At 33.1% G+C, this 14,694-nt stretch overlaps 2 protein-coding genes and 1 long non-coding RNA gene across 3 annotated transcripts in view; 2 read left to right on the forward strand and 1 right to left on the reverse strand.

Annotated features, from left to right (window-relative positions):
• Nucleotides 1–11,021, reverse strand: part of LOC123554652 (perlucin-like protein) — a 32,056-nt gene extending 21,035 nt beyond the window's left edge. Inside the window, exon 1 of the mRNA XM_045344920.2 lies at nucleotides 10,812–11,021. Within this exon, the coding sequence (XP_045200855.2) occupies nucleotides 10,812–10,860 (49 nt within the window). The 5' untranslated portion in view covers nucleotides 10,861–11,021. The remainder of the gene's footprint in view (nucleotides 1–10,811) is intronic.
• LOC123554653 (uncharacterized) lies at nucleotides 1,744–5,504 on the forward strand. Its single transcript, XR_006687079.2, has 2 exons — nucleotides 1,744–2,484; nucleotides 3,352–5,504. It is a non-coding gene; the product is annotated as an uncharacterized LOC123554653 (long non-coding RNA).
• On the forward strand, nucleotides 8,168–10,374 carry LOC123554651 (single-pass membrane and coiled-coil domain-containing protein 3-like). The gene is made up of 2 exons (XM_045344919.2): nucleotides 8,168–8,315; nucleotides 9,321–10,374. The coding sequence occupies exon 2, from the start codon at nucleotides 9,331–9,333 to the stop codon at nucleotides 10,000–10,002; it is 672 nt and encodes a 223-aa protein (XP_045200854.2). The 5' UTR covers nucleotides 8,168–8,315; nucleotides 9,321–9,330; the 3' UTR covers nucleotides 10,003–10,374.
• Nucleotides 11,022–14,694: the final 3,673 nt, after the last annotated feature.

Below are 14,694 nucleotides of genomic sequence, written 5' to 3' on the forward strand. Positions count from 1 at the left end.
TTCTCGCAAATCTGAATCTAGGGAAGTATATTAAATGTTTGGAGCATAAAAAGTGTTTGTTTCCGGTATCCTAACCAACACTTATTTTTTTGTCTGACCATTCGTGTATTTATGGCCTTAAGTCCCACTTATATCTGATAAAAAAATACTCTCTTCTTATTCCCCCCACCCCACAAAAAATAATATTACCGACCTCTTTACCCTGAATAATATCAGCATGTTACCGGAAACAAACAATTTTTTATGCCTTGTCAAAACATGATATTATAATTACCTTTTAGTATTTTCACAGCCCATTTTATCTGTTTATTTGTTGTGGCTTCTGTGTTGCTAGCCTTTTAGGGTGTTCATAGATGACTGGGTGACCTGCTTGAAACTAGGAGGTCCTGTGCTTACACGTTCAACAGTTTCATTGTCAATAACTTGTAGTAAAGAGCTGCCATCATCATTGTTTATGAAATTATCTTCAAAAATATCTTCATCAAAAACATTTGCAACAGTTTGCAGAAAGTCATTAAGCTCCTGATATGTAGAACTGTTTTTTTTTCAGTTATTTCATGTAGAAATCTCCATACTGTGACACCATTGTTGAGGGACTGCATCAGATATTGATGAACGTGCCCATCAAATGATTTATTACTATCCAGTCCCCAGATTCCCGAGGAATATGGCATATTGCCCCTTCCCTCAACAGATTCGACATTGTTTACGAAGTTGTTGTTGTTTAAGAAAAAGCAGCCGAAATTGTTGTTGTTGTACGCCGGTTTTACTACGATTCCCACGGTAGTATTTACAAACATCACGTGACTTTCATTAATAGATTTTTACACGCAATGTATAAATGGAATAGCCAAAACACGGTGCGCGCGCAGTACAGCACGCGAGTGGTATATTGCAGGATAACCCGAGATAGATTTTGCTCTATACATGTATGTAGGTTATACGTTGGTCGTGTTAGAATTCAAAATAAAACATGTTTAAACCAACCTCATCTTCATGAATTTAGTTGTCATTAACTCGTACTCTGTCAGATAAAACATTCATAAACACGGATATTATGACATATACTTAGTAAGCCAATCCTTTAAATCACCACCACCTAAGAAATGCAGGTAAACACAAATGTAAATCTTGCTTTTTAGGACAGATTAAGTTTTGTTTTGTTAATTTTGTTGCGTATTTTTTGCAGATCAGATTTCATGCAATCTAATAATTTCTTGCATACCAGACTGAGATTTCTGGCTAGGAATCTCCATCTTACACCACGGGTTGTATGATGACTCTCGTGCTGTAAACGACGTATCATGAACTACATCTTTGTAGCAGATTTGTGTAGTAATTATAATGATTTTACGTAAACTTGGATAAAAATCAAATACCAGGATAGTTCTTCTTTGTTCCTTACAATACAATTCCCGATTAAAAAAAAAGTTATTTGACGGAAAAACAGAACGTTTTACTTCAGATAATAAAACAAACAGATGTAACGCTCTTTGTTAATACGCTTCTATAAAAAAAATGTGCCACAAGAAAATTATTTGTTTGAATTTAATTTTACTGTTATTTGTTAAATATTGCACGCAAGAAAAAGATTTAATCACTGGTGGAAATTGCAGATGGAAATATCCGGCTCTCGGGTAACTGTTTACGCGGTATCTGGACAGAGCCTAGTTACCGCCAAAAAGTTACGTCGAGCCGGATATTCCCGTCCGCACCCACCACCAGTGAAATGAAAGAATTTCATATTCTCAATCGAAGGTTGTATTATAAATACCACATGCATATGATACGAAATTTTATAACCGATCCAGTTCTGCTTCCGACGAGATACTAACGTGCAACATTTGGATTAAGCGCTACGTTGAACGCTTTACGTTATGATCGTTGGATATCTATATTTATTCCGGCCCGTCTCTAAGAGTTTTACAATAGGAATTTTGTTTTAGAACACGAGCCAAGACCGAAACTTTCAAGTACCATAGAGGTATCTTTACCTTGCTGTCTGTGCAAGCTGAGAACCAGCTATATAAGTCCGGAAACTCTCTAGACATTAATGTTATATATCGGTATATGCACTATGCTATGTGTTTGGATTTTGATTACAGTTACAAGTTATTTAAACTTATGAACTTAAATAAAAATACATGTAGATCTCAGCAAAATATGACAGTCGAAAATTATTTAATCCTATCTTAGTTATAAGTGTTCTTTGCTGCACCAACTTGACACAGGAGTGTATTAACTTATGACATTGTCTTTGATTGAAGAGTTCGAATAAGGTTTTTGTTGAACAATAACTTGGTAATTTATCGCTGTCTCTTACAAAATGCAAACCTTATTTTTGTAGTATTTACATGTGTTTTTATACATTTGAAAAGAACGCCTACATTCACGGATATCTAGCACGAGAACACGTCCGCATCTGAAAACAAGTTATTCAAACTTGTTATTTTTAGATTAAATTTAATAGCGATTTTAAAAGGGGTGAGTTGAGTTTATTCAAAACTTTTTCAGCCAGTTCTTGATTTAAACAATTGATAGCAGAAGTTGTTTTCTTAAACGATTTCTCATTTATTTTAACATGATGGTAAAAACATGAGTCATGTGATTTATGTTAAATGACAATCTCATCTACGTTAAATGACACTTTATGCGGTTTTTATTAAGATGTATATCTCTGTTTAATAGTTTATGTTAAGTGTGTAAATACTCTCCACGAGTAGTTAAGTATGTAAGCGGAATTTACTCAAACTGCGCTTCATATCTTATTTTTGTTCTTTCGATCACATTATATAATTGATACAGTTTTGCATACTGCTCTGATACGACAAAATCGTTGGGAGAAAAGCATACGTTCTGACGTCGCGTCACAACGTCCCATGTCCGGTCAAATGCAGATATTTCATTTGATGACGTGGAATATGTAAACAAACGTGATCAATCAAGACCATTGGAGCACTTTGTCTTCGGGTACTTTAATTATACCACTGAAAATGCATTCGCTTAATATAGTTGTACTGAATAAGATACATTTGGTCTGTTAATCATGTATCCAAATGCAATGAAGAAAAGACCAAAATGCTACTTGAGATTATTTGCTGCTTAATATTACGTATTCTCCGTGTATTTTCGGCATTCTCCGATTTTTATGTAAAAGCATTTTTTCTCTTTGGCTGAAGGATGCTGAACAAACATACGAGAATACGTCATCGCACGGAAATTGCCGATCATAGTTATGGGTCAACTACTTTAAACATGTCTTCTTAAATTTCTAGGTCTACAATATACTAATATATCTGAATTAAAATTAATATGATTGGAGGTATAAAGACATTCAGTGTTTTGTTACAGGTAAAGAGAGGTCAGCATGGGTAACTGCAATGGCAATGAAAAACTGATAGCAAAACTATCGGAGAATATCGGCGAACTTTACAATAACATGACGATTATTGCGCACGCAACTAATGAACTTGTCGACGTCATCAACACTCATCTCCATGGAAATCTTCCTCACGTGACAGTTACGGAACGGGAGATGATTCAAATCAATGCTGAACGCTTAGTAGAATTAAATAATACTATAAACGACTTCGTGGAGAAGAATATGAAAGACGTTAAAGTAAGGTTAGAGCCTGAAATTTTCAGGAATCTTTTGGATATTACAATATCATCTGAAGAAGCAACTTGGCCAACAACAGCAGACGAGTTGAAAGAAGACATTGAAAAATCAAACACATGTGTTACAGACCTAGAGAAAAATACAGGACGATATATCGAAGATGTTGAATCAATTAAGGTTCAGACTGAGAGCATGGCCTGATCCAATTTATAAAGCACAAAAGCATGATTATGGTATCGAAATGATATAGCCATTGGTAGACGGCAGACACTAGAAGATTTTAAGGTGGAATCATAATGTGCCCATATACTAGTTTTACTGCCTTTTATGTTTGTATCTTTTCGAAAAACTTTTATACATTCAAGCAAATCTTACTCCTGTTATAATATAAAGAAGAGATAAATGCACCTTAAAAAAATCAGACAGATCTTTCGAGGTTGTTTTCCGGCTAAATCTTCTGTGAGTGATGGAATTCTTAGTACAGTTTACTATTATGTGGTTAAAGTGGTAACATGAATATGAATAATTTTGATATTTAAAACAAAGACTAGACTTCGGAAAATATGTTCTATAAATAAATGATACTTTCTAAATCTTATTCCTTTAAATCTTTAAATAATACTTTACTCTTCTTACGCAATTCTTATAATTTGACCAGTATCATTAACACCAAATAATGCTGTCTATGGTGAACTGGGGAGATTCCCACTATCTATTATAGCAAAGAAGAGGTCTATTAAATTTTGGTTAAAGATAATGAAATCTGACAATTCATCATTATATAATATGTATACTGACCAGTGTAATAATATTGTTGGAACTTGCTGGGCAAGTCGTATTAATTCTATTATTGACCATTTGGGTTTTTCACATCTTTTGAATAATTTCAACAAAGATTTTAATTATTTTCCTAAGTATGATAAAAAGAAGATTAAGAGATCAATATATTCAGGACTGGAATGGTTCACTTAATAATTGCTCTAAATTAGACTGTTATAAGAAATTTAAAAGTTCATTCGGTTACGAACATTACCTGGATAAAATTGAAAATGATTCACTTCGGATTGAGCTGTCTCGCTTAAGATTAAGCTCACATAGATTAGAAATTGAAATGGGTAGATTTAGAGGGATTGATAGAACTGACAGATTATGTAAAATGTGTAATGCGAATGTCACAGAAACTGAATATCATTTTTTATTATGCTGTACAAAATACTTGCAAATCCGTAGAAAATACCTGACTCACATATCATGACCAACGATTAATAAATTTAATACTTTAATGTCGTCTACAAATAAAAAACATTGAATGATTTGTGTCGTTTTATTAAAGAAGCTTTTGAAATTCGTAATAGCACTCTGGAAGTTATGACTGTTTCTTAAACTGAACTGTATATTTTCTATTTGTAATATGTTGCTGTGCTTATTGTCTTTGCCATATTTCTTGTTTATTATTTGTAAATGGCCAAAGGCAAATTGTGTTTTGCTGATTATGCCAATAAACTTGAAACTTGAATTAAAATTGCTAGAAGTACAATTGTGAAATTTGTATTTCTAAAACAATATACTAATAACATATCAAAATTGCAAAAACAATAAAAAAAATATAATGGCTCGACTGATTTTGGTCTTAAACATAGTTTGAATACAATTAATAGCAGCATCAACTATTTCAGAAAGAAGTTCAGCAAACTTTGATGTTTTGTCACTGAAAAGCAAAACCTATTATAGTGCATAATTAAACAATTCTATATTGCCAAAAGGCAAAATATAAAGTTTGTATATTGTTTTGTTTTGTTGGTATTTAGCAATGTGATGTTGTATACCTAATGCCTTTGTATATTTGTCAAGCTTTATGCATATAACATGATGTACCAAGGCTGAATCTACTGATCAATTGTTATTTTGTTTAATGACCCGCCGCATAATAACAGTTTTCTTTTGTGTTTTCATGCATGAACTACATGACAACATTCAGTAATACAAGTATCTACTTAAAATTGACAGTGATTAATATTAGGCCAAGATAATGTGTTTAATGTGCTGGCGTTGTATTCCAGTAATGTAGTAGTACGCACAGTGCATGGAGTATATAGAAACGTTTAGACCACACTTTATTTCTATAACGCAAGATAATTATATAGAAACTATACTGAAACGAAATTGACGGAATAAGTTAAGTTGAGAAAACAATTCAGAATTCGGAACTGTACACCTGTCATTTTAAGTACATGTATAGCTGTATTATATGCGCACATGTGTATGATCAGAATTACTTTCATGAAGCTTATATTGGGTACAAAAAAGGTCACTAGGTTGTGGTTGGTCTTTAAACACAGTTGTTTGCCCATTTTTTATTTGCTAGGCGGATAATTAATACAACGTTGCAACAAAACTGCGCAAATCTATTTAAAACGTACTTATAATAAACAATTTTTATATCTTCCGTTGAAACGTTGAGCTTCTATGTTGACAACATTTATTACCAGTGTGGTTATCGAACCCTCGCCAGTAGTGAAGCGAACCCTCGCCTGTAGTGTAGAAACCTTCGTAAAAGAAAGTCATCCAACTGGCTTACAGAAGGTTGATGATTCTACCCTGGTGTTCGTCTATGATGACATAATACTTTAAGAGGCGCCGGGGGTCTTCCTCCATTATCAAACGTTTAAAATGACACCATTTGATCCAAATTGTGTCGTTGTGACTTTGGAGCAAACACAAACAAAATACATTTTACTAAGCTTACAGTGGCATAGCAATTAAAATTATATTTTTCAACAAGAAATGAGACCGCATCTTTCCACATATTTAAGAATTACTTTATTTCATTGCAGTACAACATGCATTAGGAGGTCATCAGAAGAAAATGCAAAAGGTGGCCTTTTGCCACAAATCATATCTTCAGATAAACACAAGCTTTTATTAAACAACATTAAAATAGAAAAGGGGTCTTTTCGTGAAAGTTGTCTCTTTGACATGGTCCCTCAAATAAACTTATCTGTATCTTACATTCAGATCTGGCGTAACATTAATACAATCAGCGCAAAAAAATTTGGTGGACTGATTCGTTCTTTTAAATAGTACAGATCTTAATGCAAATTTAATAGTACACACAAATTACCGCGTCGTCGAATAATCACGGATATGAAAGCGAAACCAGGATATGGACACTAGACATCACTCGAGTCAGCTCTATATTGTTTCAGTAATTCATTTTGAAGTTTGTTTAACTAATTGTTTGTTTTAAGTCTTCATAAAATGAAATAAAAATATTTAATGATATCAAAAAATGTAATATGAAATATCATAGAATGAATTTTGTTTTATCATAAAATGATTTAAGGATATAACAATTGAGGTTAAGATAAAGCAAAATGGAATAAAATAAATATCTCTAAATGTGATAATTTTACCTTAATTCGATTTATTGATATCCTTTTTTGATATCATAAACACATTAAAATATCTAAATGATAAAATCAAGCTTGAAATATATGTTATTTGTTCTATTACATCATAGAATCTTTTAAGCAATATCACAACATCGAGATATTTTATAATCTGCTAAGTTGTTTTAAAAACATACATCTTAAAATCAAAAATCAAATTTATGGATGTATTCATAATAAATAAGATGTCATTAAAATGAATTTACAATAATATGAAATGAAACCATTTTAATATATCATATTTTCAAAATATAGATACCTGTTAATTGCATAAGTTATCTTTAAATATTTTCTTATATATCAAACAGTAATCAATTATATTATTTTATGATACCAAAAGAATATGGATTAAGGATATCATAAAAAAATAAGATATCACAAAATTTGTTGAAAAATAGCAAAACCCCGTTTTAGAATAATTATTGGAATTGTATATTGTTTACATTTTACAAGTAAATATTGTTTTCTTCAGCTTACTAAACTATTCTTAAAGTTTTATAACATTCCATCATCAAATAAAGTAAAGTAAGAAATGAAATTTATTATGTGGAGTACAAAATGGCTGAACACCGTTTTAGGCGATGAATTTAAAGGTCACCAAGCCAATTGAAAAAAAGTACCTATAACCAGTCTTGGAGTTATTTTGAGTATCATATAATATTGATTGATGAATAAACCGAAGTGTAGTTGCTTTTAATATATCCAGACATCCTATTATTCTAAATTAATAAGAAGCCTGATAGAATATTTTTGCAAATATCGCACTTCGGCAAGTCAATTTCAAAATTGTCAACATCATGGTCTTTGCTAATTAACGAAATAAGTCACATAAAAAAAATAAGTACACTCTGTAATAGTGTTGCAAATATATTGCCTACCGGACGTTAAGATCACTTCCATTGGATAAGCCATTACGTAATAGCCCAAATTTCATAGGGTGAAACGCATAGAGATGGAGTTAATGTATTATTGAACTATATCTATTGCACGTGACATATCTGGGATGATGCGAGTAAGGTAGATTAAAGAACACTCGCAAAATTCCCTGAAAGTTTATAAAAAGTGTGTAAAACATCAGGGTCCTAAATTCTAGCTCCATTATCGTAGGGTATATCGTGAAAATGAAGAAACACAACTTGTTTTAGTTATGCCTAAGTATGCCCGCCTACGTGGAAAATGACAATTTAAATACTGGACCGGCGGTAAAAGTTGTGCAGAGGATTCCTATCTTTTGAGAAAGGATAAACGTAAGTTTGATCTTAATATTTTTTATATGTGTATTCTGAAAATTTAACGTATGTTTTTGTTCTGAAGCTTTGCTTTCACTGAAAACAATTACTGAAATTCTTTTGAATTTTGCATATTTTGTATATGCTTTTTTGTATATCATTTGTATTATATTTTAATGTGTATGTTTTTATTTTGTGTGTATGCTAATTCTCTAATATAAAACATATAAGACAGTTTGAAAGGTAAAGTGACGTTTTCGTATATGAGGTTTATGTAGGTTGTATTCTTACCTCTTTATTCTTACCCCTTGAGAGAAACTTATTAAAAAGCTTATATGTCAATAGTCAGGTAAGAAATTCAATAAGTCCTGTATTACATGAGCCTTGTTCTCGGTGCTTCCGAGGGATCTACTTTTCAGATTATATTTACTTCACAACAGCGGGTGTTAAGTGCTGTGTGGCGGCCGTAAAAAGTCGCCCGGACTTCATCACAGTGTTGTTATACTTTCTGGGCATTCGGGGGAAGGGGTAGGGTCGTGGGCAGTATTGCATTTTCCATTACTGCTCATGAACAGACTAAATCAAACCAAGTCTGCTCTTTTCACTGTTTGCCTTGTTCTCGGTGCTTCCGAGGGATCTTCTTTTCAGATTATTTTCGTTTTAGCCATGCAAGTTCTGTGTTTAATATATACCGGTTATATAGCACAAAAATGTCGGCCGATTTACTGTAAAATCATTAATTTTCGTGGGCATGAAATTTCGTGGTTTTGGCCAAAACGGCAAATTCGTGGGTATATGAATTCGTGGATATCAACTTTTGAACATAAAATAAATGGAAGTTTTGCTTGTTCGTTGGAATTAAATTTCGTGGATTGACTCAACCACGAAATCCACGAAAATTAGTCCCCCACGAATAGTAATGATTTCACAGTATGTAAGGATTCATTTATCGATTACATAGTACAGCTATTAATTATTCACTTTCATTGATATGGTAAACAGAATGCCTGTTGTCTTTTCCAGACAAAGCAGTATGGGAGTATTTGAAGATCTATTTTATCCAGATAATCCAAAGAGGAGGGCTAAGCTGGAACAGAATATAGGCGCTCTCTATAATAATCTTACCATAGATGTAAAGGCAACTAATGACCTTGTTGATATCATCAATACTCATTTACACCAAAATATCACACATGTGGAAATCAACAACAACGACACGATCAAAGCAAACGCCCAGCGTATCGTTGACTGCGTCAACGCCATAAACAAGGTCATCAAAGAAAAAGTTGAAGAGATAAAAACCAAGCTTGATCCCGAAATATTTAAAAAGCTAATGGATGTTACAGTTTCATTTGAAGACAAGATCAAAATTGCTGAAGACGTAGAAGAGTCTCTTATCTCCATTGGAGGCGTGGTTGGATTACTGTCTTCAACAACAATTGCGGGGATGGATTTCCTAGAAAATGTCGTTGAAGTGGTCGGTGAGACAGCAACCTCCGCCTTTGCTGCAATAGGAGTTGGAGTCTTGCTCTTTGGAATTGAATTGATAGCTGAGGCAATAATTGGAGCCATCGAAAGAGCTAAATTGATTGAAGAGATCGACATAACAGAGAAATGTGTCGAGAGCATGCAGAAAATGACGGCGCCCTATATAGAAAATGTTGAAGAAATTAAAGTTAGAATTGAGATGATCCCATCAAAATAGAGCAATTTGGATATTTTTGGAAGAAATTTACACTTTCTGAACACAATCAAGAAACGTAACTTTTCAGACTTTCCTAACATGTAAAACTATACCAATGCTTTTTGTTTATTTAGTAAAAAATTTAAATCAAACTGAGAAAACAATGAATAATATTATATCTTTTTCAACTAACCGAACAATTGTTTTATCTTATTAAATGATAAACTGTATGGAATATATACAAGGTACACAAATAGAGTGTACGTTCTCTTAATTACTGTCATAATAGCGTGTCCAGTTCGCAATGTTATTTCAATCATGGTCATTAACAAAACCTGTTACAATTCTGTATTAATGATGTACCTATATCTAGAATAAACAGTCTAAAAAGCATTGAATGTGTCATTTCTTATATAAACATTTCATAATATTATCAAACAGTCCGAACTCACCACCAGACGATATATATCAAAAGTCTCTCTTTAATGTTTTATAATTCTTACGGCAATAGTAAAAGGTAAGAGTAAAATCACATGCAACATTGAACAGGGTCTACCAACAAAATCGTAGATAAACCTCGCCTGTCTAATTTTAGTAACAGAGCCCGATCCCTAATTTTAAAACTATTTATCTAGAAATACGACGTTTTTGTCAGTCAAAGGCATTCAATTTATTCGGGTTTTTTTTTCAGGTACAATACTATACGTCTTATTCTGAAATGAATATTATAGTCTACATATGAAATATCGTCTAGTTGTCTTGTCCTACTATTTTGATTAAGTTACGAATTGTAAGTTTATACCCGATTGTGATGTAATCTTGTAACTTACTTGAATCGTTTTTGAGTCCGCTTCGCGGAAAACCCAGCACTGGTTTCATATAAAGACGTGATCTTTGCAGGATTTGATTTAAACACACAAAGCTACCGGCACATTCACCTTGATGTTCCCACTAAGCAACCACACTCTGAAAATCATTTTACATTTCAATTTACTATTTGAAAATTGAATCTTTTATAACTATTTACAAAATAACGACAAATATATAAAATAACAAAATCTATATAGTTTAATGATAAAAACGAAATTCAATACTCGTTGCATTGTGAGTTACTGAAATATGTCTGAAATACGATTAAGCATTATGCCAAAATAATGTGACAGAAAACGATTATTAGCAAAACTGAATCTTTCAAGAAAATCTGCTCAAAATTCTTACTTAAACTTGAATATATTTCCAAAATCAGAATGTTGAAATTAATATTTTTTTAAGTCACACCAACTCAGTTTATGTCATAAAACGAATTTAAAGTGCGAGTGCATGAGCAAGAGTCTAGGTGGTCATCTAGCTGGGCTTTCATTTCATCACGGGCTAGTACCTGTCAGTTGGTTGAACAATTGGCTCCCGCAGGCCAGTTGATCATTTCCTCAAAGACAATAGTTTTGTATTCTGTGCGGAGTTCCGAACCAACGGCCAGATGGGGCTAAGGATTGTAAGCTAGCGATCAAACCCACTTTGTACTGGGGGTCTTCTTTATTTCAGACCTCATGATTGTTTTTGTGTTGTTTTTTTTATTTTCGATCGTTAAATATTTAAAATGCTCTACGTTCGTATCAAATAAACAGCCTACACACCTTTTGTACTGTTCGCCACAAAAACTTGCTGCATACATTTAATTTGCAATTTCCGTTGATAATTATTATAGAAGAATAATTTAGCTAGGCAGAAATCTTAAGATAATTTGATCATCGTGCATTATTTCCCACGTCAGTATGTTGTCCAGGATAATACAGCCGGACACAATCAACAGTATTTTCGTCTGTCAATAGTTATGATTGCAAATTGATGCATCCCTTGTAGTTTAGTTTGAAACAACATACTATTATACATTACAAAACATTTACAAATGGATTAGACCACGTGTAAACGGTCCTCACTAGATTACGGTACATTAGTGTCGATACAAAATGGAAAGACTGTGTGCAGAGCATGTGTTCTAATGATAATGAAACAGAAAAAAGGAGACAAAAATGAAGTACAGTGGTTTAAAGCAAATCAAATACAATTCCTTATTTGATCAATATCCCAACATCTTCCACCGACGGCATCTCACATCCCACCTCATGCAGTCCCAGCAAAACCTACCCATAATGAAAGTGCCATCAAAGGGGACAGTTAGATTCTGTTTATAAGTTAACTTCAAAGAAACTTTATATTATAAATTTAAAGCCATATGTGACTTTAAATACGGACAAGAGATGTAAGGCAAATTGAATAACTCGTTTTTACAGTTAGTGGATATTGTATTTTGTCAGAACTACCCGATAAAATGAAAGTCATTACATCGTCAATCTCTTTCCTAGCGTTCAAGTGACGTCTCCTGAAAATTTGACATCAATCGTGTATAGAAATACTGTCATGTAGAAAACATATTCCCAAGAACAATTGGTAACTTATTATTATAAAAAAAACACATCTCGGAAAAGGAAACGACTCAGTGGTGCTATATTTTTTGGTTATTTGGAATTATGAAGTACATGCTAGAATTCCGCTTAAACCGATGCTAGTGGGTGTGAGGGTGTTGCATATTTCATTCTGTCTCCTCATCAGCAGACTCAACAAACCGAATCTGCTGTTAAGTTGCTTGCGTGCATTCCAAAGGATCTTTTTACAGAAATTGACTATCAAAACAGCAGTCTCAAAGTGCTGTGTGGCGGCCGTTAAAAGTCTCGCCATACTTGAACTCAGTATTAATAAAGTCTATGGTCCTTTTGGATCATTGAGTAAATTCATTTTTCTATAATAGAATTCCTCTTATCAGACTAAGGGAACGACTCCTAAGGAAGAAATATCTAATAATTGTTTTGCTATTAAATATAATAGGGTTGTTATAACAGTAGCTTGATCTGGGATGCAGTATTCGGCTCGTGTGGATTTTGCCAAATCGGATCTCACGAAGCGCGCAAGCGCCGAGTGTGATCCGACCTTGCAAAATCCACGAGAGCCGAATACAAAGTCCCAGATCTAGCTACTGTTATAATGACCCTTTTATTATATACCTTTACCACTTTGATTCTTGTTTTGTTCTTGAACGAAATCTTCAATGTTTATTATATGGAACATAGTTAAGTTTTTATGTGTGCTTTTTATACAAATGAGTCGGGTCATGCATATTAATGAAAATAGTCCGGCAGCATACAATACGGAAGGTACAATACGGATTTTAAGGGGAACAATACGGAATTTTTGTCGGTCTGTTCATATTTAATTTGAAATACAAGCATATTTTTTTTTACAGAATTTATATAAATGACATATATTCTTATATCTCGTGCCATATATTATACGTTAGCTGTGTCTGTTGTTTTCGCTTGATCAATTTATAAATGTGAAATAAATTTGAAATGGATAGGAATTAAATGCGGATGGTCCAAACATAGTGACACAGGAAACTATATTTCAACATTTTAACGGATAAGTATGTAGACACTTTTGTCGTTTTTTATCGTCTGTAAATATAAAAGACATTTCAAATATTTTCCATAATTCAATTTTCTTCAAAATGATAAAACATGCGACTGGCGATAATGGAAGCCATTAAGTTTGTTATGTTTTTTATCTGTTTGAGCTGCTTTGAAACTCTGATGAGCTTTATAGGGTCATCTTGATCATCTTGTATCTGTGTGTTGCAAAATGTGTGTTGAAAGGAACTATTTACTCAGTATATAACTTGACACTTTGGGAACTAATTTCATTTAGTACAATACTCTTCAGGGAAAGCTATAATATTTTACAGTAAAGCTCAAGATAGTCCTGTCTAGATAATGGTGTTATTGCATAGACTTGCCTTAGATTTCTAGAACATGGTACGTAATGAATCTTTAAAACAATTTTGATCATTAAAGAATACGGTTATAGGACCTTCCTGTAAAACGACACTGTGGTTTTACTTTGGAACAATGTGATACCCTTGCAGAAATGAACAGAATTTAACTTTGGCTTGACAAAAATTCTATATGCACTCTTACCAGAATTCTTTTAAAATATAATTTTATTAAAACCATTTGCAGCAGCAAGGTACAAATGCGAAGGCATGACCTTTATTTAGATTTTTTGTTTTGTCATCCCTAGATGTATACAAAGCAAATCTCTGTGATAAAGATAATATGTAAAAAGGGATTATATCATTTATCATTTATCTGTAGAATTAGAATGAGATTCTTTGTACGAATATATTGCCATCTAAATGACTTTCAGGCACCAGCGGGCATCTGAGTTAAGCACTGACCTGCAAACAATCAGAGTAGGGTACCAACCGCGAAAGGTGTGACGCAAGTGATCTAAGGTCAGCAACTTCCACGGCCCTGTCGGAGAAATTAATCTTGAGTCCTAATGTAATACAACATCTAAAATAAAAGAAATGTTGCTAGCTCTCCAAACAATTATAAAGCACCTAACGCGTATGTATTTCTTGATAGAAACGTTGAATCTCTCTGTAAGATTTTGACCGTATGAATGTCATTGTCACTAATGAAAGTGTTTCTTAAATCAGTACGTCGTGAATAGACACCATTAGCTTCGCCTAATATGATTACGGTTATGTCTGGTTGTAAATCAGATGAAACTGACAGGCATCATGTCTAGAATTAAAGCTATGAATATCTTACATATATTTTGAATGGACTTCGTGATCACAAAGGACCAGAAAATGTA

Source organism: Mercenaria mercenaria, chromosome 7 (genome assembly GCF_021730395.1).
Source record: "Mercenaria mercenaria strain notata chromosome 7, MADL_Memer_1, whole genome shotgun sequence".
Taxonomy (NCBI): Eukaryota; Metazoa; Mollusca; class Bivalvia; order Venerida; family Veneridae; genus Mercenaria; species Mercenaria mercenaria.